Source organism: Trachemys scripta, chromosome 10 (genome assembly GCF_013100865.1).
Source record: "Trachemys scripta elegans isolate TJP31775 chromosome 10, CAS_Tse_1.0, whole genome shotgun sequence".
NCBI lineage: Eukaryota > Metazoa > Chordata > Testudines > Emydidae > Trachemys > Trachemys scripta.
In genome coordinates this window covers 2,540,917-2,565,651 of record NC_048307.1, presented here as the reverse complement: position 1 = coordinate 2,565,651, position 24,735 = coordinate 2,540,917, and the positions used below count along the sequence as shown (strand labels likewise).

Here is a 24,735-nt window from a genome sequence, read left to right as displayed (position 1 = left end):
TCATAGGTTTGTGCCCCCAATATTTCTGATGCATTGGGTGTAGGAGAATGCTGTGGGCAGCGTACAGGACTGGGTGGGCCAGTAGTCTCCTTCAGGATAGTGGCTTGTTCGTGAGTATTTTAAGTGCTTCCCCACTTCTCCAGCCCTCTTCCCCGCCCCCTGTACTACCACATCTCTCATTGTGACTGCACAGGTGGAGGCAGCCTTCCCTTAAGGCTGCACACTTGTGAGGATCTGAGTGCTTTGCATAGCAGGGACAGCGTTTTACCAGTGGAGAAACTGAGGCCCAGATAGCTTTCCCGGGGCACAAGGTGAGCCTGTTGCAGAGCCAGGAGCAAATCCCAGGAGTCTCAGCTACCAGTCTTGTGCTCTAATCACTAGGGGGCATGGTCTCGCCTTTAGAACACCTGTCCAGGCACTGAAGCATAGCGCCTGATGGCATTCTTCCCACCCCAGTCCCCTGCGCAATCCTCTAGGAGCAGATCCACTGGGACCTCCCTGCTACTGGTACTCATGCAGATTAAGAGTCCTTGGCCACGTTACTTTTTGGGGCATAGGGGTGGGAGGAATCTCCCATGACTGCACTAGCTCTGGTAGCAACGTCGAGAGCACTACTGGGTAGGGCTCCGGCAACCATCAGTGTGTGGACCAGACTTGTTCTAAATAGGCTGTTAGCGATCAAAATGCCTGTGCCAGGTGCACACTAGTTGTAGAGCAATGGGGAGAGATTTCCCAGTGAAGCTTAAATCTCCTATAGCAGCTCACCCAGTGCTTGCATCCATGGTAGTCTCAGGGGTGTCGCTATTTTTTTTTAAAATTGTTCTTACAAATATAAATCAGACTCACCTGGAAACAGTCCTTAACCTTCAGCACCTCTGCGGTGGAAGGCTGTGTTTTGGTTTTCAGTGGCCCTGGGGGTCCCAGTTCCATAGTTAAGCTCCCAAACCGCCTGGTCCTGGTGAGGGGGAATGACGCGTGAGAGGGTTTTCCCCAAAGCGGGAGCCTTGGAGCAAATAAAAGATTGTATTTCAAAATAAAAAAAGCTCAGTATCCTGGTGTGTTTGGGCAACTTGCCCAAACTCTCTGCTTCCAAAAAGCATCCGAATGGAGATGGTGCATGTGAGGTGATGCCTCATGCATATGGTGGGGAAATTCCTTTGTGTTGGTTTACACTGAGAAACAAATATACTGAGCCAGAAATAAGGTGTGTGGGGGGGAACTGGTGTTCCATTTGCTATAAATAAATCTGGTGAAACTCAAAGGATTTGATACCTGGTAAAATGAGGTGCTGTCGTGCAGAACTCTGGCAATATGTCTGATATGGGCCTTGTCTTTGAGTGGAGAGGGTGCTGACTATGGTATTGCGATGGACAGGCAGAAGTAGCATGCTTGGAACAGGATCTAACTGCGGCCTCTTGGCAGTTGGCTAGGGTCACAATAAGCCAACAGCCATCCAACACGAATGGGTTTTCCTACACTCCTGTGTTTGCTGGCTATGAACCAAACAACAAGGACCTAGAGGAATAAAAGGCATTGTCCCGACATACTGAACGGAGCAGGTACATTTCATGCAGCAGCATGGTCATCTCTTCCTTCCTGGTGGCACCTCTCACGAATAGTTGACGTCAATTATTTATTGCAAAGCACATTAAAGTTGCCTGACTTCTGATGGTCCTGCTGCAGCAGGTCATGGTGCATTGGGTCATCGAGGAACAATCTTGCATTGCTTTCAGATGACCCTGTGGAGGAACTTCCTTCCATCCCCCTGGTCTAGAGTAGTGGCAGAGAGACAGGGCTAGCCATGCTATGAACACCATGCAGAAACCCACATTGTGTACTACTGATTGTTTGCATGGTGTCTTACCAGCATAGAAGCGCATGCTGGGCCCCATATAAGCTAATGAATTCTTGTACTGGCAGGTTAACCTGTTCTAGAGCATCATGCAGGTGCCACAGTCCCAGCTCTTGAGAACTGGTAGAGGTGGTTGAGTCAGTTCAACCCCTTACCTCTACCCCCCTGCATTGTGTAGCTGGTTTTAGCCCATTGGCCTAAAAAAAAAAAAAAAAAAAAAAAAAAAGCTAATGGCTACTTGTCTACTCTTTGCTTCAAAATAATCTCCTGGGGACAGCATTTCCAGCACTCCCTGGCAGCTTGGTCTGTTGTCCAATTGCCCTCGTGGTTACCAGTAAAGTGTCTTTTCTTTTATGGAGTTTAAATGTTTCCTGCTATTTGAAGACCTTTGTTTTTTTCTCTGTTGACTGCTAAGGGTAATTGTTCTAATTCACTTACTCTAGATGAGACGTGGTTGCTACACAGAAGCAGAGTCTGTTTTGAGAACACAGGAAAAAACATGCTGGGATCTGGAGGAAGAAAATCAATGACATACAGCTGTCTTGTCCACATTAGCACTAGCTGTGTCGCTAATGTTGGGTATTTGGCTTAGAATATGAAAAAGCTCCTGTGGATCTGAGTTCTCCCACCACTCTCCCCAGGGCAGGGCAGGGCAGAACTGCAGACAAATCCTGGACACCCCCCTCTTCCTCCCCCTCACACTGTAGCTGACCTCCCATGCTTGGAAGATACAAGGTGCATGTTGCATTAATTAGCAGCAATATTGTTACACAATAGTGAACACCTGTTACTATCCAACTTCTCCCATAGTACAGTATTGCTTAGGATTTATAAGCTTTAATTCAATGAACTGCTTGTCTGTCTACAGCAGACCTATCCATCTGTTGGAGTTGGTGGATACACTGTCTTTGAAGTCAGACTGAGCAGGACCTCCCAGCAAGGGCCTTTCCTCCCTGGTAGCGCAGCTAGACTTTTACTTTCTAAAATTCATACTCTTGGAACAAATTGTGTCCTGTTTTTCTTGGCAGTACAGACTGTGGTTTGCTTGGGAAACGGCTCTACAACTTTCCTGGGAATTGTTACAGGTTGCATCTTAGGCTGAGAAGCTTTGAAGTGATTTTATTACTTTCCACACTTGCCTTCTTTCCTACCACCAGAGTAACACATGCTTGCAAATACCCTGGTGTCTTGCTACTGCAGAGTTCTGCTGTGGGGGTGTATTGCTGGAGAGCAGGGCCTTGGGACACATTATTTCTGTGCTAAAACCTTCATTCTAGAGAAGCAGTCAAATTGACTACGGTTTTCTTGCTGCACTGTTAATAAACTCTGTGTGTGTGTGTGTGTGTGTGTGTGTGTGTGTGTGTTTCTTGAGTGAAACATCAAGAATAGTAATAGTCCTCTTACTGACGGACTTTTACTGGAGCAGCTCATCTAACTCATCATGAATTAGGTTCCCAGTGCTGCTTGTATGTGGATGGCTGACACAGCACTGCTGTGAAATGGCTCTTCACTTGTGGTGCTCACTCTGCCTAACTGGCCTGGCCTGCTGTTGTCTTGTTGTGAGTAGGTGTCCATTGCAGCACGTGGTACATGGTGAGAGAGTGGCCGTGCCTGTGTCTGAGCCCCAAGCCTGCTGAAGATGCCTTCAATCACCAGGAATGTTTTATAGTACTGTACTCTCTGAGCTGCTGTCCTGAGCAAACTGTGTGCTGCTCCCAGCTTTCCAGAATCAGGGACTCCTTCTCCCCAGTTAGTTACATTCTCCTGAAATTCTGTCATGACGATAAGATGCGGCAGTTTAAAGAGATATACAACTCCTGTGGCAGAATTAGTACCTTGTATGCATGGATCTTGGAGGGCAGCCGGTTAAATTCAAGGGATTGACAGAGTTCAAACTCTGTCTATTCTTTAGTTTGGCTACCTGATCTAGAGCCCTCCTGGCCTCCTCTACAACACAGGCTTCCCATTTAAAAATCTCAGATGAAATGACGCTGGACTCCAGGGTCAATCTGATTTCCCCACTGCTGGGAAAGCATCTTCCCTCCCTTCCTTCACACCCACTTGTACAGTATTGCACAGGTGCAGAGAGATGGCTTTTATCTTCCTGTGAAGGATCCATATTAGCCACAGCCAGATGGAGGATACCCATTCTGAAGGACTGGTGTTCAAACTGGTATGGAAAATGGTACGTTTCCTAAACACGATTTCTTAAAACCTGAAGGAGGGAGGGGTGTGTGTGTGTGTGTGTGTGTGTAAGATGGTGTTTTCTACCCTGAATGACTGTATTAGAGATAACATATATTCACTGAATGGGAATTTCAGGCCAGCAAACATTCCTGCATTAAGCATTAAAGGAATGTCTGTTAATGTTTGTTTTGATTGTACAAACTGCTCACGATCTGTGCAACTTATCTGTGGGGTTTGATGACTTTATTATCCATATAAGATCTACAAATTAACTGTCTAATTAGAGACCTGGGGAAGCTGTTGCTTGTACTGTAATTTCTAAACTGCTGAAGATACAATCTTACAACTCCTAAGTGTAATGAAATTAATACACTGGTGCAAAAGAGTGCCTCCCAGAGGTACCAGTGTATATATAAAGATGTTTAGTTGCCTGATTGGGCTTTGTGCATGTGGAACATTTGTGTAGAAAATCAGACCTTGGATTTTGCTCAGCAGAGTGGAAACTGAGTAATTCCTTTCCAGCGTGAAGCACTGGATTAGTCACCAGAAGAGAGATCTGATCATCTTCTTCTTTTTTCTGTGTTCGGTGGGGTGCAGCTTCGTCAGAATTATGGCACAATCCCGCAAACACATTAGCACTTTCGTCACGTGAGTAATCCCATTCATTGCTCACTGGCAAGAGCTGACTGTTCATGTAACTAGTCCCATTTAAAAATTAGACACATGCTTGAATGTTTGCAGGTTTGGGGCCGAAGGGCTTTATCCAAAGCCCAATGAAATCAATGGCAAGCTTCCCGTTGACTGACTTTGGATCAGGCCCTAGATGTGCTAGGTGAGGGTTACATGTTCATTTCCCCCCCCCACACACACACACTCCCCCAATTGATTTCCATTACAGCAATCTGTGTTATGGGCCCAACAATCTGTGTTCCTATTTAATAGCTTTGTACTGCTGCTCAATACACAGTTACCACAAAGATGATTTCTCTGCTCATTTGCAATGGGTGGCGATGGTGGTATCGCTGTCTTAATTGAGCTGTGACATGTAATATTTTGAAGGCACCGTAATTATTTTTCTGCTCGGTGGCAGAATGTTGCATTGCTAATGTGCCCTGCAGGACGCCACTGAAAGGCCAGGAGGTGTTAGCGGTGTATGTATATTTAATGACTTCCTTAATTATTAAACTCTGAAATGAAACCTCAAAAGAGCATGGGGACAGGCTGTCCTACAAAACTTGGGATGGTTTGAACTTCTGAGCAGACCTAGACTTCCTAGTTTTTCTTGTCACTAGAAATGGATGTTTCGACACCTGTGCTGCTCATGTAGTGGGATATTTAAAATGAAGGTGTGGTGCTTTCCTTCCTTCCTTCACAAGAGAAAGGGACACAGGCCAAAGTTGAGCCTCAGATTTGTGTGTCTTGGTTTCCCTTTCTGCTTACGGACTATTGGCTCCAGCTGCTCTCTGTCTCTCCTCTTAAGCGTTGTTCCACCTGCCCTCCATGCTATCTCCATCCTTTACCCTCCTCCCTTTTCCTTTTCCCCTTTAAGCTGATCCCATCCTGTCTTCCCTCCTCACCTAGCCTTGTCCTACAACAAGTTTGTAAAATCCTTCTCCGTTCCAGTATTCTGAGGTCTAAGTAACAAAACCGTTTTTTTTTTAACCTGGCTTCTAACTTTCATTGCATCTTGCTTATTCCGAAACTGGTAATGGCGTTCCTCAGATTTATTTTGTCTGGAAACATATTCCAGTTCAGCACTTTATTGGCATGGGGAGGGGTGGCCTATCCTGGGAAGAACGGCTTTAGACTGAGGTGGCTTTGAAATCTGTTTTTATTTGTCCTTTTGAAGAAAGATACATAAAGGTGACTTCATAAAAGCTCCTAGGATCAGCTCACCAAATGAACTTGTCAGCCTGTTGTACTATAACAAAATGCATGGGCTTGAAGTCTGTTGACGCAAGGAAAGGATTCGGGTGGAATCTGTCAAAGGGGGGTGTGGTTGGGATGTGTAAGTAGGTTGATCAGGAAAGCTGAAGTTGCAACACCAAGCAGTTTGCAAGTGAAACAGCAAGTGCTATGTACCCAAGTGGGTGGGGTGCTCAGTGCTGGCCTCATTCTGCTCCCATTGAAGACAGCTGGGGTTGTAGCAGAGTTAGGACAAATGAGAAGCACTCCCCAAACTCCCATCCAACTCGTTAATCTGTCAGGAGATCTTTAAGCCTCTTACCCATGTGTCTGAAACTGTAAATGAACATTATAACAGAGCTAGCGAGGAAATGAATGTTCATGTAATAAGTTGGATGAAAAGCTGTGTTTAAACCAGCATTAGTGATGGAAATTGGGGTATTCCCCATGTCCAGTAATGAGGCTACCTTTTGTATCCACAAAGGTAAAGGCCATAAGACCAGATGCCATCTGCTCCGGCATTCCGTCAAGACTAAACGTTACTCAGAGGCTAAATTGGCACAGACAGATAGTCTGTTTCTCTTGCTGAAATCATCTTTCTGGCTTGTTACAGTCATTTTGCCCAGCCACGTTTTAGTGGTTGCGTTCGCAGTCCCAAGAAATGTAGTAGGTGCTGCACAATAAAAGCAAGACCGGGATGATGGTAGTCTTAAAAGCTTAAAATCCAAAATCAGACATGGCACGAGGAAGGGGCTAGAGTGGGAAGGAGTTGGGGAGGAAGAGCAGGGTCTGCAGTGGGAGGATCACTCAGCAGAGGTGAGGGCACAGCGTGGTGGAGCAGCCTCTGTGTCTATATAAATAAATGCCTGACTCATTTCTTGTGTTGCATCAGAAGTGAGCTGTGAAGGTCGAGGTCTGGTGTGTCTGCTCTGGAAGGGGGTTCCATACACACAGGACAGCGCTGGGGTGCAGGGACGCATAGGGGAAACTGAGGCACCCACACAGTATTCAGAGGAAACATTAAGAACAGTTTCACTTTGTCACACTCACGCAAACCTATCCCGATTTCAAGTGGGGTGCAAAGCAACGGAGAGAGATGCTGACAGATGGTTGATCCAGGCCGTTGGCGTTGGAGGGGCACTTGGTAAGGGATTGGGTCACGTAAGCAGGGAGGGGGGCACTTCCTCAGGTTCTTGAGGCCAGGACAAGATGCTTAATCTTGAGGCAGTGAAGAGACCCAAGGGAGGGATTCGAAGAGCAGGTGCTGTGTCTGATTGGCAAGACGGTCTTAGTGGATGCACGGGGTGAGGGTTGGGTGGGGAGGGGCTGAGGGGGAAGCTGCAGAAATGGAAAAGGCAAGTGAAGGTCTGGATGAGAATCTCTCTGCTCCGTGGGCAGGATTCAGGGAGTGATTCTCTTCTGTAGAAGTCAGGTACATCTGACAGTAGAGGAAGCCGGTTCAATGTTGTCAACTACGTAGTGAAAATCGCTTTGCCATTTAACTTGTTCATATTTATCCTCTTAGAATTTGGGTCACTTTCTGGTTTTCCGCTGCTGATTCGTTTTGGTCTGTCCAGCGAACAGTTTTCACTTCATTTCCCTGCTATTTTCAATAGAGTGGGATCAGCATGGCTGCCTCAGTTTACTTCGGTCTTTCCTGCTCTGGAAAAGGAGTGGTGTTTTCACTTCCTCCTGCGGCGCAGCAGGGGGAGCTCAGACCTAACTTTGGGATGAGCCATTGCATGGAATTCCAACAAGAGCTCTTCCTCCGGAGGCGTTGTATTGGCACAGAAAGAGGCGAGAGGCCTGGTCTGGCTGAGTTCTCTGCCTCGTGGGTGCACCCGTGGGTTCTACTTTCCTTTAAGTTTCTCTTATTTTTAAAGCCTCTCTGTAAATGCAGCTTCCGCTGCTGCCCTTTGCTCTTCTCCAAATGCGAATCCATTTTCCCAAGTCCTGTGTCTTTTTCCTCCTGGCCAGGGATCTCATCACTTCATCCTAGACTCCTCCATCTTGGCTTAGTAACCAAAAACCCCCAAACAAAACAGTGGGAAACATTTAAAAGTCAAATTCGTGGCCAGATTGTGTGACCCGTGTTGGAATCAGGGAAGGGAATTAGATCATCTCCTGTTATTTATTTCCTTACGACTCCACTCTAAGACTGGGAGGGTTAACGACTAGTCAGGGAAAGAGGCAGCCAAGGCAAGGGCAACTGCGTCCGCCCCAGTCCATTGTCTCTCTTGCTGGGGCTCTCCTGGCTTGTGTGGGTGAGTGCTATGAGAATGACCAGGTGTGCTAAGTTGATGGTTTGAAGCTGAATGGAGTTGGTTGTTGGGGAGGACAGTTTGAGGCCGGCAGGGCGTCTACAGCAATGGGGAGCATGCAGCAAAGAGAACCTCCTATTTGGGCTGGCGAGTTCAGTATCAAAAGATCAAGAAGTTCTAATGCAGGTTGAAGTTACCTGATGGAGACTGGAGTCCTTGACCCATAGCCCAAGTTCTTTGCTGTGGTGGCTGCCTGTGGTATTTTCTCCACACCATACTGCCAGGCTGCTTCAACCCAACCAGAAGCTCCGACCTTCTGAAGGAGAATTCAGTCTCAATGGCTTCTCACATAGGGATGGTAGGTGGGTGGGTGGGTGGGCACTATACTACTAGGAACTAGACTTTAGACCACTCGGCCATTCCATATAGAGCACTCAGCTATTAGGGAGTTGCAGCTGTCAGCCAGAATTGAGTTGGGGCAGCTTCAAAATGCTGAAAAGTTCCATGATCTACTGTCAAGTCTGTGTAATCCAGTCCCCACCTGAATATCCAGCTTCACGTTATTAACAGTTGAGGAGAGCTGAAGTGAAATACACAGTTTAAGCTTTTGTTAGGAAAGTGAACTGAAGCCAGCCCCTTAGTAGAATTGAAGACATTTAACAAACTGGCCACTAATAACTTAAAGCACCAACCTACAGCTTTATCTTTTCATTGTCTCAGTTCTAATCCAGTTTTTTTAAGCTGCTCTGTCTTTTATTGTCCATTGTTGGCAAACACTGCTTTTGTTGTCAGCCGTCTAATGCTATCAGCTTATTATAAGAAGTGACATTTTAATACCACTCCTGTACATCTTGAATATAGGCTCAGTCCAAACTACTTGACTCAAATTTATAGTGTGGATTCCCTTGAGCCAGGCAAGGCATGAATTAGATTTGATGACCCTGAGCACAGTATTGGGCAGAGAGCACTGCTGACTGCCTTCTAGATTTTCAGAGTGAAGCTTGCATTCAACAGCAGAGTTTTTACTTTTTCCTTTATATTTGGAGGGGGAAAGTGGTACAGCGAAGGGCCACTCAGTCCAGTAACAACCTCACTGGTAACAGTCCAAGCAAAAATTAAAGAAGCCACCAGGGAATTTACCCTTCATCGTGTAACATCCGGAGGGCGCCTGCACTTGAATGTGTCTTGGAGGCCTATTTTAATTTGTACCCAGGTTCAGAGAGAGCATTGCTAATAGATTCTTAATTTCTTCCTTCCTGCTTCCCAGATTGTGCTGCCTTTGTACGCAGATGAGTAACAGAGAGCAGAGGAGAAACTGTGAAGGAGGCTCATTGGTTCAAGAAGACAGATACTTGTAGGGCGCGGAGGAGCCAATCCAAATTCCTATGGGGGGGAAGAAATTACTGGCAGTAATTTTGCCACTCATAAAAACCCGTCTACCTTCACTTCTTTCATAATGAAACGGGAAATGGAAGAGCACACGGCCCACTACATCTCGCTACAATGAGAGGACTGTGAAGTTTAGCTGCCGGTTTCACTTGCTCTGTGCTTTGTTCCTACAAAAGATGTCCTGTACCCATGTAATCAAGCCTTCATTTTCATATGTGCACACATCAGTGATTCCCATCTCTGTCTCAGACCTTCCAGGTTGAACTTGTTGAACTTTTTGCACCATGTATTTTCTTTTGCTCTTGAATTTAATTTCAAAGCTGCTCGGGGGAAGGAGTTGTGCTTTAGGAGAAAGAGGCTCTTGCGGAGGGGTATGGCGTTTTAATGTGATGTGGCCAAAAGAGTCGTTGTCAAAGTTGCCTTTAACCCAGACAAGTTCTTCGCTAGCCAGAGACCGTGCCAAGTTATTAACAGCTGCCATTCAGTTCTACTTATGCCCCGAGTTAGAGCTAGAGAGATCACCGTGCCTATGGAATACCTGGTAGGTAGTGCAGAGCTGAGCGAGGATGGGAGGGAGAGAAGACACAGGAGACTGGGTGCATTTGGCCAAGCAGCATTTCACTGAGCATCTTGTCTTGTTTAACCCAGGAACTGCTGGTGACTGGTTGTGCTGAAGGATTTAATACACAATTTCTGCAGCTACTCATTCAAATCCTTCAGCCGTGTGCTCTGTTGTGGGTTGGTTCTTCTGTGAAATATCAAATAATCCCAGTTTTGAGGGTACAAATTCAGACACTATAGTTTAAATTGTGGGCATGCACCAGTCTGCATAGGAAGTACCCGTGTAAGATATTGCCTTAGGTATTTGACTGTCTCCTTCTGCTTTCTGTAACCAGGCCCTAGAAGAGCTTGCCACTGACTCCAAGCTTAGTGACTTTGCTTTTAGCTCAAGTGGAAGAAGCCTGTTTCCCTGCTGACAGCTACTGGTGCATGTTCGAGATTCATATCCCTCTGTGCTCAGTCTGCAGTGGCCATGAGTCTGCTATAGCCCCACCTACAAAGCCTGGGCTCTCTAGCTCAATCTCTAACAGCTCCTGGCTGTATGTAGCTCTCCAGATCCTTGGTTCAGTCCCTGGATTGTCAGCCAGGATGATGGCCGTCACAGCCGCACGTGGTGGTGTGTTTCAGCTTGCATGCTCATTCTGCTCAGAACAGAAACACGGTCATGTGACTTCTTGGACGACTAGGACTTAGCTACACCATTCAAATTTCAAATATTTATGATCACTCTCCACAGTGCCTTTATGAACGTGAGACAATTGCAATCTGGAAGCAGAAGGAGTCTCACTTCACGTTGTCTGCTGGTAGTTATTCACGTGGTTCTGTTGGGGACGTGCATTTGTTGATCAGAGAGAAGAGTGGTTGAATTTAAAAGCTCCCTTCTTTGTAAATGTAGGGCCCAGCCATACAAGGTGCACCACTAAGCCTCAGTGAAATGCTGTGCACCCACCCCTCTATACACCATCTGTGCTCTTGTAAAGTGCAATCATTTAAACACGTAGGCTTTTAACAATACAGCCAAATACTTCCAAGCCTATTATTTTCCGCTCCCCCCTACATCCCCTAATCTTGTTTGCAATACTACATTGAACTCTGGGCTTAATGCCTTGTGACATCTTGGTTTCTTTACCTTCACAATTTGCCAGTCTTTGCACCTTAGGTATCTGACTCAGAGTACCCTTAAGTCTTGGTTTTTCTTCAAGAGATGCTGGTGTGAATGGTTTGTAAGATGGGAGTAAATATCCGCTATTTTCAGTAAGCCAGTGTGTAGCTTGGAGCTGTACAGAAACCCTGAGGCTAACACTTTCACCCCCGGGTGTCTACAGGTACCTTAGTATTTAGGCATCCAAATCAAAGTGACTTTCAGCAAATTGGCCAGGCCACTTTGATTTCGCTGCCTATATACAGCCCTGATCCAGCAAACCACGTAAGCACATACATAACCCGAAGCACGAGTAGTCCCATAGACTTCAATGGCGTGACTGGCATGTTTAAAGTTAGGCATGTTCTTAAGTGCTTTGCTGAATCAGGCCATGGAGATGGAATTTTAGGCATCCGGGTTTGAAAACATTGGCCTTGGCATCCTGTGACTTATTTATCTGTGATATTCCTAGAGGGAAGACCTCCACACACAGGCCCTGAATCTGTGGATGGGTTCCTTGTGTAAACTATAAAAGCTATAGAGAAGAGGGGACAACTGCTTTCATAGTATGGCAAATTACTGAGCCTCTGGCACTGGAGAAGAGAGTTTTCCTCCCACAAACTTATTATCTGCCTACCCCTTTAAAGCTAAATCTCCATTAGGCTGTACAGCTCTTGTCTCTCTACTGATGCTCTTTCTCTCCTGTAGTGTACATTCACCTTGGGAGAGGTAGGAGTCCGAGCATGGCAGGATGATTTATACATGAGGTAACTTCAGAGCATCCAACATCAGTGATGCTAAGTTAAGTGGATGTAGATGTGATCCACGCTTTCCATTAGTTGTTTATGATGTTCATTCAGCTTTTCACTTCAGTGAAGTTGCACTGAAATGCGATCTCTGTTGATATCCTGCAACAAGCTGTTCTTAAATTCCACCATGGTCTCGTCGAAAAGTGACCTGCCTTAGGAGTTGTGGGCGTCTTTTTGCTGAGAAATAACTGAATAATGCTGTTAATTCTGACTGCTGATAGAAAACAACATTTTTGAAAAACTGCTCTGATAGGAGGCTAATTAGGCATGTCTTACAAAGACATAGAAAATGAAATGTAATGATCCAACATGTTTCAGTGCACCTGTGGAAAAGCCTCATATCCTGATGTAACTAGTTACGAGCTTTTCATTTACCCTTTGATTGACATTTTCACTGCATTTTCTTTGCAGTTTGCTGCTTCGTTGTACACAAGCGGTGCCATGAATTTGTTACTTTCTCCTGCCCGGGTGCTGATAAAGGTCCTGCTTCTGATGTAAGTAAATTCAGCAGCTGATCTCCTGTTTATGGGTTTGCAATGTGAAGTCATTGGGGCGGGGGGGGGGGGGGGGAGAGACACTGGTGAGCCAGATTGGCAGTAAAAATTTCAACCTCTGCTTGAAATGTTAATCCTGGGGGCAGATCTTGAATGCAAATTGCCCCGCAATAAATATTCTGTTTGTCTCTTGTATGCACAACAAAGCTTTTGAGAAGAGATTCCGCTGACTCTTTTGGCTGATGATTGTTTAGCCAGTGAAAATGTTGCCCTTTCATGTGACCCTCGAATTTCAGCACTCTTACAGTCATGTGAACTATTTGTATATTTTTGAGGTTTTATAATAAAGACCTTCAGATCGGTGGTCACTTGTTGCTGGTTGAGAGAAAACCACCTCAGTGTCACAAAAGAAGTGCTGAGGCTTGAGCAGAGGGTTGGGAACCTGAGCTGTCATCCCATCTGCCTCTGGTACCTTGACTAAGTTACTGCCTCAGTTTCCCCATCTGTAAAATGTTCATATTTAAGATACCTCCTGCACTGGCTAACCTGTAGTTCCAAGGGTTAATTAACCCTTGCCAAACACTTCTATAGCATGATTCGAAGAGCTATTTTAGCACTTAGAAGACCTCCCAGACTGTTCTGTTGTCCCTAATGATACTTCTTAAACATCTACCCTAGCTGAAATAGCTGATCATTTCATCTTTTGTCACACTGATGAACTGTCAGAGGATGAGTTGTAGTTTTTAAAAATCTGTCTTTAGTGGGTGGCTAATCTACAGGGTTTCCTCTGAGCCCTAAAGAATCTATTGATCCTGATCCCTCTTCATCATCTTGATTATCATGCCACAATCCAGTCTCTATTAAAAGTGCTAGCCCTATCCACTACTCCAATATTTGATGGGAATTCACCTCTGTTACAATTTAGACTCTCTTGGTCATTAATATACAAAGTCATCCCTGATTATCTTAATGCCATGGGTGTTTACCAGAAAAAAATACATATTTTTTCAAAAATCTCAGTCACAATATTAGCCCTCAGATTTAATTACAATTATGCATATGTTTGTCAAACCCTCTCCAGCCCCCAGAAAAAAAACATTTAAATCAATTTCACACCTCCCTTTTGCTTTGCATGGTCGGCCTTGCACCAATCACTGTAACTTTCCCAGGGAGGAATGACATGAGGTTGAGAAGGCAACAATATCCAGTATAATTACTGACTGAAAAATAATAAAACAATTATAGTGTGAAAATCTGCCACTTTTAAAGACAGCTGTTCTGAGACACCATAGTGGTGGTTTAATGAATGATTTACATTTTTCTTGGTGAATCCTGATGATTTCAAGTGTGAGGCACAGCCAGGCATGGAGCAGTCATGTAAAATTCCCTGCAATGATTTTGCCAAGGCACTTCAGGCCTGGCTGGAAGGTCTAACTTTTTTACCATGGAAACTGATTAATTTCAGCAACTGCTATAAGCAAGGAGATTGAATTGGAGACACTACAATGACGAGAATGCTAGTTAAAAATAGAAACAGTGGGAGGAGGAGGCTAAAGTTTAACCAAATGTGGTGGCTAAATATACATTCTGTTGCCACTACAATCTGAAGCGGGGAATAACTAGATTGCATGCAGAGATTTCTAAAGGGTGCCTTTCTGCATCATGTCATGGGGCTCTGGCCCTTCCCGTGAAGGGTTCTGTCGCTGCATCTAACAGAGGCATGTGCACACATCCCAGAGCACCTTGGCCCCTTTACAAATGGAGCTGTAGTGGCAGGTCACATCCTGGCTCCTAGTCCTGTGTCCTGCAGGAAACTGTGTATATAAAGTTCCCCTGCTTCTTAATCATGGGAGAAGACAGGAGAGACCCAGGGTCAGGAAAGGAGGTGGAATGGAGCTAGGGTGACCATATGTCCCGATTTTATAGGGACATCCCGATTTTCGGGGGGCTTTTTCCTATATAGGCTTCTATTACCCCCCACCCCCATCCCGATTTTTTTACACTTGCTGTCTGGTCACCCTAAATGGGGCTGTCTACACCAGTCAGGAGCTGGCTGGGAGGAGCCTTGGCTGGGAAGGGCTGAGAAGTGCTGGAGAAAGGGTTAAGAGCCTGATGCTGGCTGGACGTCAGAGGGAGGGTGGCTCTCACATTGGACCCTGCTACACTGTCTATGGATTTGCTCCCCAATATGTGGCTACTCCAGATGTGACTACAAAGGCAAGTTTACCTCTCAGTCCTGCACATAGCCAGGAGGAAGGGTTGCCTGCGCCTTCTGCAGCCAGCCAAGGGACCGAGGATGTAGGAGGACGGGACACAACCCTGTTGTGGAGAGAGCCCCTCTATAGCTGAGTGGAGGATTCTCACGGCCCATTCAGTCCTGAAATTGCCAGTAGGGGACGTGTGAGTTCTGTGGTAGGGGTGTGACAGACAGCTGCCCGCTTGGCTGACACAGGCACCTGAACCAGGGACCGCCAGACCTAGAAGAACGAGCTGCCACAGTTGGAGCTCCGGAGCCAAGGTTCTGTAGCTGGGGACTGTCCTGCATGCACACGCCCATCTACATTTAAGAATATTTCTTGATACACAGGCCACTAAACAATTAGTCACTGCCAGCGTGGCCAGTGACTTAGAGGTGAAAGGCCCATCCCATTCCTGATCCCCTCACACCTTCCCAGTCCATCGCTTACACAGATGCTAAATAACGTGAGCCTTATTTTTAGCTACAGACTCATTCCCTTTCTGCTAATTCCTCTGCACCGGTCTGGGAGCGTGCCCTGTGCTATGCATTCCCGTGCATATGGGCAGGGTCGTGCCCTTCATCTGCTTTTTTGGCAGGGTCACCCGTTGTTTGGAAATGAGGCTTCTCAGGTGAACTTCCGGGTGACTCCTGAGCGAGTGTCTCAGTTCAGCCTGTATTTCCCTTCTAACCTGCTAACGGGGATCCTCTCTCATGCTCCAGAATGGAGCAGGGGAACTAGCTGAAAGGTTTTTTTCAGGTACGTCTGTCAGGCCGCATGGACAGAAGAGACTTAAGCTTGATGAGTTTGTTGCCAGCTTGGTGAGAGCTGCTTTTTCTTTGACACAGCAAATGAAAGAAAAATGCCGAGCAGCCGTGTTGTGTCATAGTCTGCTGGAAGGAGCTGGAGAGTGTTTGGGCTTTGACCGTTGGGTTTGGCAGGAACAGGGCGGACGGTCCCCTTGCTGTGTAGATGTGAATTCCCCTCTCACACCAATCAGTGCCCGGATATCAAGTTCTTTTTAATATTGCCATGTGAAACTGACCAACAGTCCCTGGCTGGGTTCGACTGAGTGCACTGAGAATGTTTATTTGTTGTGCTAACTCCTCCGCGCTGTCAGTAGCACACTTCAGGGTATTGTGTAACACAGAAGTGTACTTGACCCCGGTCCTTCAGTTTCAAAGAAGGCTCTTGATGGAGTATGTTCGGTTTTGATGACTTGGTTGGTGAATAAGAAGGATGGCGTTGGAGAGGCGAATGCAGCTTTCATATGTTCAGCAGATCCGGTGTCCTGCTGAAGGCTACAAATGGTCGGGTTAGGCTCTTCCTATATCTGGCCCTGGGTTAGCTGGTGTCAGTACCTGCCAGTTACGTGCCCCCCACTGAATAATACAGGCCCCATGGCTGTAAGGGCTAAAGGAGGAGCCTGGCAGAACTGAGGTTTTGGGGCCTCCACGCAGTGGAGGATTAAGTGTAAATACATTAAAACATGTAACTTTTAAAAAATGTTGACATAGCAGTGCTTCTCTGGCCTGTGCTAGTCAGGAAGTCCGACAAGATCACAATGGTCCCCTCTGGCCTTGGAATCTAGAAATCCACAACACAACCTGTCTAATAGCCAATGCCTAGGGAAAAACCTCATTGGTCAGACTGTTGCTGTCTTGGTTGGAAGCTTTCTTCTATATGGGAGAAACTCACTAATTACTGCCAATTTGCTAATTACTGAATGTTATGAATTAGTAAGTGGAGGGAGAAGGGAAATACAATAAGCAAACCAGCACCAAACAGGCTAATGGTTTGCAAAATGCTGTTAATGTAGATAATTAGTCTATGTAGGAAGGCAGAAGAGGCCATTATGATCATCTAGTGTGAACTTCTGCATAACCCAGGCCATAGAATTTCACCCAGTGATTCCTACCACAAGGTCAGCAATTTACAGGCATATCTTTTAGCTGTTCAATCTTCCTAGCATACCGTAGATTTTGTGAAAATACCAGAGTCTTAATATGTGATTTCATTGCAATACCCCGCTATTTAATATGTGGAGGTAGAGAGAGGGGGTGGGTATATGTGGACAGGGGTGGCTCTATATTTTGCCGCTCCAAGCACGGCAGTCAGGCGGCTTTCGGCGGCGTGCCTGCGGGAGGTCCGGCTGGTAATGTGGATTCAGCGGCATGCCTGCGTGAGGTCCGCCAGTGCCACACCTTCGGTGTATCCGCCGCCGAAGCCACAGGACCGGCGGACCTCCCACAGGCATGCCGCCGAAGGATCCCTGACTGCCACCCCCACAGTGACCGGCATGCCGCCCCCCCACAGCTTGCCACCCTAGGCACGTGCTTGGTGCGCTGGTGTCTGGAGCTGCCCCTGTATGTGGAGGCGGGAGGGGGAAGTGTTTCTGTGAATTATAAGGCATGTGGATCAGTTTGTGGACAAAACAATATGAAACTCAATAATGACAAGGGCAAAGTACTTCACTTAGGAAGGAAAAATCAACTACAAAATGGGGAAGAACAGGTCAGGCAGTAGCACTGCTGGGGGAGGGTAAAGTGGATCATAAATCGAATATGAGCCAACAGTGTGAGGCAGTTGCAAAAAAGCTAATATTATTCTGGGAGGTAATGACAGGAAGGTCCTAGATCACACATAGGAGCTAATTGGCCCACTCTACTCAGAACTGGTGGGGCGTCAGTAGAGCATTGTGTCCAGTTCTGGGTGCTGCGCTTTAGGAAAGATGGGGACAAACTGGGGAGAGTCCAGAGGAAAGCAACAAAAATTCTAAGCGGTTTAGAAAACCTGACCTATGAGGGAAGGTTAAAAAGAATGAGGCACATTCTCTGGAAGCGTTTCCTGAAGTTTAGCTAACATCTTATTTTTATTTAACTTCATCCCCTTCCTTTCAACTCTTCTCCCTCCTTGGTGTTTGCACCATTCAGATCCGTATCTATTAACACAACAATCGGGGAAGGAGAGCCAGAGCCAGCGTGGGGAACTGCGTATGAAGTGTGTTTATAAAATGATATTTGACATTTGTGCCCAGCGTGAAAGTGTCTGTCTGCTAATTGAATTCAGTCATCCAAGCCATCGCTCTAACAGTGCTTCTGTGCGCACACACACACCCCTATTCAGATGCCTTTTAATTTTAGCATTAAGCACTGGGTAGATGAAATTGCAGAGATACCTGCCTGGCTGTTCCCGTGAGCAGTCTAGTGTACGCTTCTGCGGCCCCTTCTTGTAGCCAGCTTTGCTGCATGGTAATATGAGGGCCTTTACTCCTACTTGCTAAAAGCTATGCGATTTCATATCCAGTGTAGCTCTAGCCTCAGTGTTAAATCCCTCAGTCTTCTGGTCTCCTCCCACTGGGCAAACGCTGAAGGAAATGGGAAGATACGAGGCCTAACCCTGCTGGTTTTAATCTAACTCCCCAGCAGACCCAACTGAGCAGGAGCCCTGTAAACAGAGAAGGTTTTACATATAAATAACCTTTTTTTAATATACCTATAGAGGAATCTTTAAAGGTGCCTTCTGAATTGTGCCCATCTTGTGTGCAGGCTTCTGTGCACAGATCAAGTCTTCACATACACAAAAAGGTACTTGCATTCAAAAATGCATAAGTGTGTGCAGATGCCTGTGCACCCTCGCAGGCAAGTTTTTTCACTTGTAGCATGTTCTGCTGATGTTGACGCTGGAGTCTCCTTTGGAAAACTTGGCGCTTTCTGCTGGCAAACAAAGGTCTGTTAAGTGCTCAATGTTAATGATTGACTGGTGTACCATCGCCATTGCATTGGTGTACTTGGCATACACCATTACCTAATGGGATGTACCCTACAAATGTATTCTTTGTATTGCTCTGTTGACTAGTTCCCACAACATGGCATTCATTTTTACTCATCTGAAGTTGTTTGGAGCAGTAATCTAGAAAATGACCATATGCTTTTAAAAGAGTCTGGAAACAAAGGCAAAATAGTTGCCTCAAAATAACCTCGGAGGAAAACATTTCAATCTGTGGCTTTTGTTGTTGGGTTTTGATTTTGAAACAAAAAAGGAATTTGAGCTTTCAGCCCCATACTGCAAGCCAACCTGCGGATGCACAAATAAATGGCCACAGAGGATGAGGAGTGTGCTGGGGAACAACAGATGTACGTTGTACCTCCAAAGTTTGCTACTTTGGAAACCAGTAAACTGGAACTGCTGACACACAACAGCTGAGTGTTTTTGATCCATGGAAGAGGCACGGAGGTTGTAGAGCCGTTCCGCTGGGAGACCGAAATAATCAGAGGTAGCCAGGAAGCACAGCTACAGCAGAGATGAAAGTGAAGGATTTGGAAAAGGGCGAACCGCTTAATCTTATTTTTCTTGTATAAGATATTTCCGATGAAGTTTGGCAGTGGGAGAGCAGTGAAAGCTTTGGGCCGGAGGTCAGGTGCACCTTGCCCCTTTGTGTGGGCTACTCACATTTCAGGTCTGTGGGTGGGTGGGAGGAGGGATAAAGCAATCAGTGGAGAGCAGCTAGTGCCCTCCTGGCCAGGGCGCTGGGCATAGGCTGGGCCTTGACTGCCTCTCCCCAACCAAAACCCCCTGTGTGCCAGCCAGCTCTGCTGAGCCAGCGTGGAGGGGGAAGGAAGCAGTAACAGGAAAAAGGTTCATGCAGCTTCTCTCTCCACTGGCCCTGCCCTCGGTCCACCCTGGAGCAAGGGGGAAGGAGCAACCTGGTCAATTGAATGACAGCATGGTCTGCTCTGGGCCAGCACAATGGCGGATCTCTCTTTACGGAGCGGCACCTTACTGTAGCAGTAGCCCTTTTGGTTTCATTTTGGGAAGAGTCCTGGAGAACTAGAGAGGAACCAGAGGGCTTGGGTGGAGAGGAGGCGGATATGGTACTGGTCTGGAAGGGAGAGATCTAGACACTACGCATGTAGAGAATCTAATCCTTCCCTGGTGCAGGGGCAGACAGGAGAATCTGAGCAGCTAGAGGGTAATGGGGGGGAAAGGGTTTTTTTTTAGAGCCACTCCAGGTTCTCCTGCAATTCTCTCCTGTCTCTAACTTCTCTCCCTCCCTCCCCTGCCTTGACTATGTTAGCATCTACTCCAGCCTCTCTCTCACTTCCTCGGGAAGCTCTTCCGGCAATACTGAGTCTGCAGCCGCTCTTGTCAATCATGCTAGGCAGTCACCTTGGCGAGGTGAGGAGGGGACTACATGGCTCCTAAAAGAGCTTTCCTTATGCCTTGCTGTGAAAAGCGGCCGAGCGGCAGATTGCAGACTCCCTGTGGGCTGCCTTTCCCTACGAAGGAGACGGTCTCAATTAAAACTAAATTGCTATGTTTCAAGAGCAACTGCTAGATGCCAGCGTGAGTGTGAAAAAAGTTGCCCAAGTCTTCTATTGTCTGCCAGTCGCCCAGGCTGGAACCTCATCTCAGAATTACCGCCGCAGTTAGTTAAGCGGGCAGGTAGTCATGGAAAGGCCAACCCAGCTGGTATTAATTCATATTAGTTAATATTTAATAGGTTATTTCTGCAAATAAAGAGCAGATGACAGTTACTTGGGCTCTTCAAAAAGAAGCAACACTTCTCCTTTTGTAGTTGAATTTTGCACTTGGCCCAGTCTTCTAGCAGGCTTTTCTGTCTTGTATGTGCATCCTGACATCTGTCACTTGGCGATGGCTGGGGAATGCGCACGGGTGAACTTTCTGTTCCTCTGGCTGTGGAGAACCAAGCTTCTTACAGCCGTTTTGTTTTTAAGGAGCTTTAAGACACAAGGCTGAGAAATATTTCCGCAGATGGGAATATCCCAGCCCAGACCAGGAATCAGTTGAGGGCACCGGGTTCATTTTGAACCAGTGAAAAGCTAAAGATTTCTTCTTCCCTAAAGATGTTGCTAATACGCCTGTCATCGTTCTAGAGCAACCTACGATTATGTCGAACAATAAGGTCCGGGTTGTAGTGACTCAGTTGTGCATTTTTATGGTAATGCAGCTATCTGGTAACAGGAAGATTTCATTGGCTTTTAATATCTGCGAGAGGAAGGGCAGTCACTTAATTGACTGGGAATGTCAAATGTTGGAGTTGCTTAAACCTGGCAACTGACATGAAAAACTCTTGGGATTATTCTTCATAACCGGCCATATGTCTCTTGCTGAGATGTAAGAAAGATTCAGGTGCTGCACTACACCAGCTTGCTTTCAGATAACAAGGTTACCACCGAGGTCACTAAACTAAAACAAATGTTCCGGCTAATAGTGATTTGCAGGCCAGCTCAGCGAATGGTATTTAGCACAGCTTGAACATTGATCGCTGAAGTATGTAAGGTGGGTGAGATGTGCAGGCATTTCTGTGGTGCTCCTCACCTTGGCCATGGAAATAGGAAGGCGACTGTAGCTGGCTTTGGGTGTGTCTGCTGCTCTGTGTGGAGCTGAAAACCAAGCATAGCTAGAAAGATGAGCCTGTGAAATGTTGCAGCTGTGATATATATATACATAGATGACTGTTGGAATCCACTCAGCTTTTCCAGATGTTTAAATGAGCACAGAACCTGAACAAAACAGATTTTTCAAAAGTGACATTAAAACTCTGAATCCCAGCCCTAAATTTTAAACCTCAACTGTGAAGCAGTAAATCTTCATCTTAAATATTTCGCTCTGAAGACAGCTTAAGGAAAGTGCAACATAACAATACCTCCTCTGCCAGAGACAGGGTTAGCTTTGACTGACATTTTAGAGAAATTACAGCTCATGGTGTTTGCAGTTGTAATGCGTAACAATATCCGAAGTTAGGACCACTTCAACTGAACCTGTAAATAAAGACCATGAACGTTGGATAGAAATTCCGACTCTTCACCCCAGGCAATCTTGAAACTAGCTTGTTTTGAAATTAGCGTGTGCCTTGCTTTCATCACTGGGAATGTTTCTGTACTGTTTCTAGTCTGACGGCCCACAGCCAAGTAATCTTACAGAGCAAGTCTGCCTTTGCCCCTCGGTCGCTCTATTTTTTTTTGAGTAGCTTGAGATCTGGGGAAACCCTGGCTCCAATCTGCAAAGCCCTTAAGTTTGTTCTTAAAGATAAGCGCACACATGTATGTCCATTTAAGTCAGTGGAGCTACTCAAGCACATGCTTAATTTTTAAGCGCCTGAGTAAAGACTTAAATGGAACTACTCAAGCGTGTGCTTACAATTAAGCTCAAGTGCTTTGCAGGGTTTGTGTCTGCTGCACATAACCATAGGGAGAAGCTGAAAGTTCTTTGCAAAGAATAAAAAAAAAATGGGGGGGGGAGAGAAAAATGTCTAGAGGTCTCTTTTCCTGTTTTGTTAATGTCCCTGCTTATGGTGCCATCTGCTCTCTCTGGTCTACTTATGTTTGAACCTCCTTGGGGGGAAAAAGTGTGTTTAACCTTGCAGGGTATACTGAATATGAATTTTCTGCATCAATGTCTAGGAGAAAAGGGATCATGATATAGAGATGGCAATGCCTTTAAATAACTATTAGTCACTTCACAGAATAGGGAATGAAGCTCTGGTTGTAGGATCTGGCACTGGAAACATCAGGGCTTCTGCTACATTTATTATGGTGCATGCATCACCCTAAAGTAAGTGTAAGTCTTTCAAAAATGTCTTTGTGCTGTTATGTCATTGTGTGTGTGTGTGTGTGTGTGTGTGTGTGTGTGTGTGTGTGTGTGTGTCCATGGGTTGTGAGATCCAGTCATATGAGCAGCATACAAGCAAAACTAGAGTCCGTTATTAAAACAGTGGCTGAAGACAGCTTCTTTTTTTACAATCCATTGAATTATCTAGTTCAGTCCAAATTTGTGCACCACAGAAAGTATAGAAATCTGCGGTGCTGGTGATGCTGGAGTCAGACAGTATGCTCAGCCCGTGTTCAGCTTTGCTATGGTCATAAATGGAAAAACTGTCTTTTTTTTTTTCTTTTTTTTTTTTTGCCAACCGCCTGTAACCTCAATGACACCTAGAAGCTACATTAAAGCATGAAGGTTGCAAAGTCAAGTGCTCAACATTTAGGAAATGCTGGAATTGTGGTTGTCCATGTAGACGACTGTACAGGAAGCCCAGTAGGGGCTGGGAGCATGTTCAGTTGATATGTGGAGAGTTTCCATAGGTGAGGGACATGCTCGCTGCAGATGGAATGTGAGATGTGTGGGAGAAGAACAACCAGCAAAGAGAGCATGAGAGGAAGAAGACCGCAAGAAAGGATGTGGAAGACTGAGGATACAATGGAAAGACTATCAAGAGACGTTTGAAGAACAAAGGACTGGAACTTCAAAACCTACAAACCTGTGTGCGCCATAGACCGGAAGGAGCAATGAAGAATTGTGGGCACCTCTGACCACCTCCCCTCCCCATGTAAATGGGAAAAGGAGCTGAGACGTGAAGTGAAGTAATGAGCTAAACAAATTGAAGATGTGTATGACCGTGGTTTTCATGATGGCCTGCTGAATAGATAGCCACTGTTATACATGGTCTCATGAAATCCTAGAGAACAGGGAAGCTTTCTTTGCTGGTTGTTCTTCTCCCCTTCTTATCACATGTCCAGCCCACCTTAACTGGGCACCCTCCGGCCTATCACTAAGAGCCCCAAGTTAGTCTTCCTTCGATGTCTTCCATGCACACTCTGTTTACCCGCTGCTTGCCTGCCATTCTCCTCAGTATGTTGTTTTCTACTACCTGTATTATCCTCTCTTTCATCTTCTTAGGACCCACTGTTTGGAAGCCATAGAGCAGGCAGGGACAGACACACACAGCATATCCTTTTCCTTCCTGTTTTTTACCTAATTGCCTGTCCCACAGTACTGGGGGGAGGGATAGTTCAGTGGTTTGAGCATTGGCCTGCTAAACCCAGGGTTGTGAGTTCAATCCTTGAGGGGGCCACTTAGGGGTCAGGGGCAAAAATCAGTACTTGGTCCTGCTAGTGAAGGCAGGGGGCTGGACTTGATGACCTTTCAAGGTCCCTTCCAGCTCTAGGAGATAGGATATCTCCATTAATTTTTTTTTAATTTAATTTAATTTTTTTTTTTTACTCCTGCCACCTTTTTCACAGCCCCCCATGAACATTGGGTTCTTCTCTTCAGTTCTCCTGATCTCTCTCTCTCTCTCTCTCTCTCTCTCTGTAGCTCATAAAGTTTTTATAAATTATTTATAGATGACATTTGACTCCAATTAAGAGCCATCACATTTTTGCTACTATGGAGGCACAGGGGTTGCTGGGAAAGGAATTGGTATAGTAAAATATGGACTGCCCTTGTAATGCAAAAGCTTTCCTATCAAATATGTACACAAGAGATGTGCTAGAAAGAGGATAGGGATTTAGAAGTTTGGTTGCCCGTCTTGGTGTACTCCGAGAAGGAGGGCTCCCCAGCCAGTGAGCCTGAACCTTTAGGCAGGCTCCTGAATAAATAAAGGTAGTGTGTTAACATTTTACTGTAACTTTGCCTCAATTAAGAAAAAGCCTTTAAAATAATGTTGTGTGCCTTTCAGTCACACTAAATTCAATTACAACAAAACCATCTCAAACTCAAATTGGGGTCTAGTGAGCTTTTTCAAATGAGGTTCTGAGGTTTACACTGATTAAACAGTAAAAGAAGCTATTTTCCTTTTGTGCTATTCAGATGTGGAGGACTTTACTCCATGCTGGGCACAGCACGAAGCTGTATCTGTCGTATCCCCCTGGGATATTGGCTGCCTGAGTACTGTGTGTGTTTGAGATCTAGCATGTCAATAAAACATATTCACTTGCTGGAGGCTCCATGAAGTGGTCTCAGGGACAAGTCTGTGACCATATGTTTGACATCTCGGCACTAAAATATTCTAGTGTTTACTTTTTAAAAGGGCAAGTAATATCATGTTTGCTGCTATCCCATTGTTCACTCTGCTTGTGTGTTCTCTGTCTTCCCCC

General features: G+C 45.8%; 1 protein-coding gene across 3 annotated transcripts in view; it reads left to right on the top strand.

Annotated features, from left to right (window-relative positions):
• The window catches only part of PRKCB (protein kinase C beta), a 241,020-nt gene that overhangs the window by 79,064 nt on the left and 137,221 nt on the right, over positions 1–24,735 (top strand). For 2 of the 3 annotated variants that reach the window (XM_034784757.1, XM_034784756.1), the window contains exon 3: positions 12,517–12,599. In XM_034784757.1, coding sequence (XP_034640648.1) covers positions 12,517–12,599 — 83 coding nt within the window. Of the gene's footprint in view, positions 1–12,044; positions 12,064–12,516; positions 12,600–24,735 lie in introns of those variants that run through there. The other variant, XM_034784758.1, reaches the window with a different exon arrangement.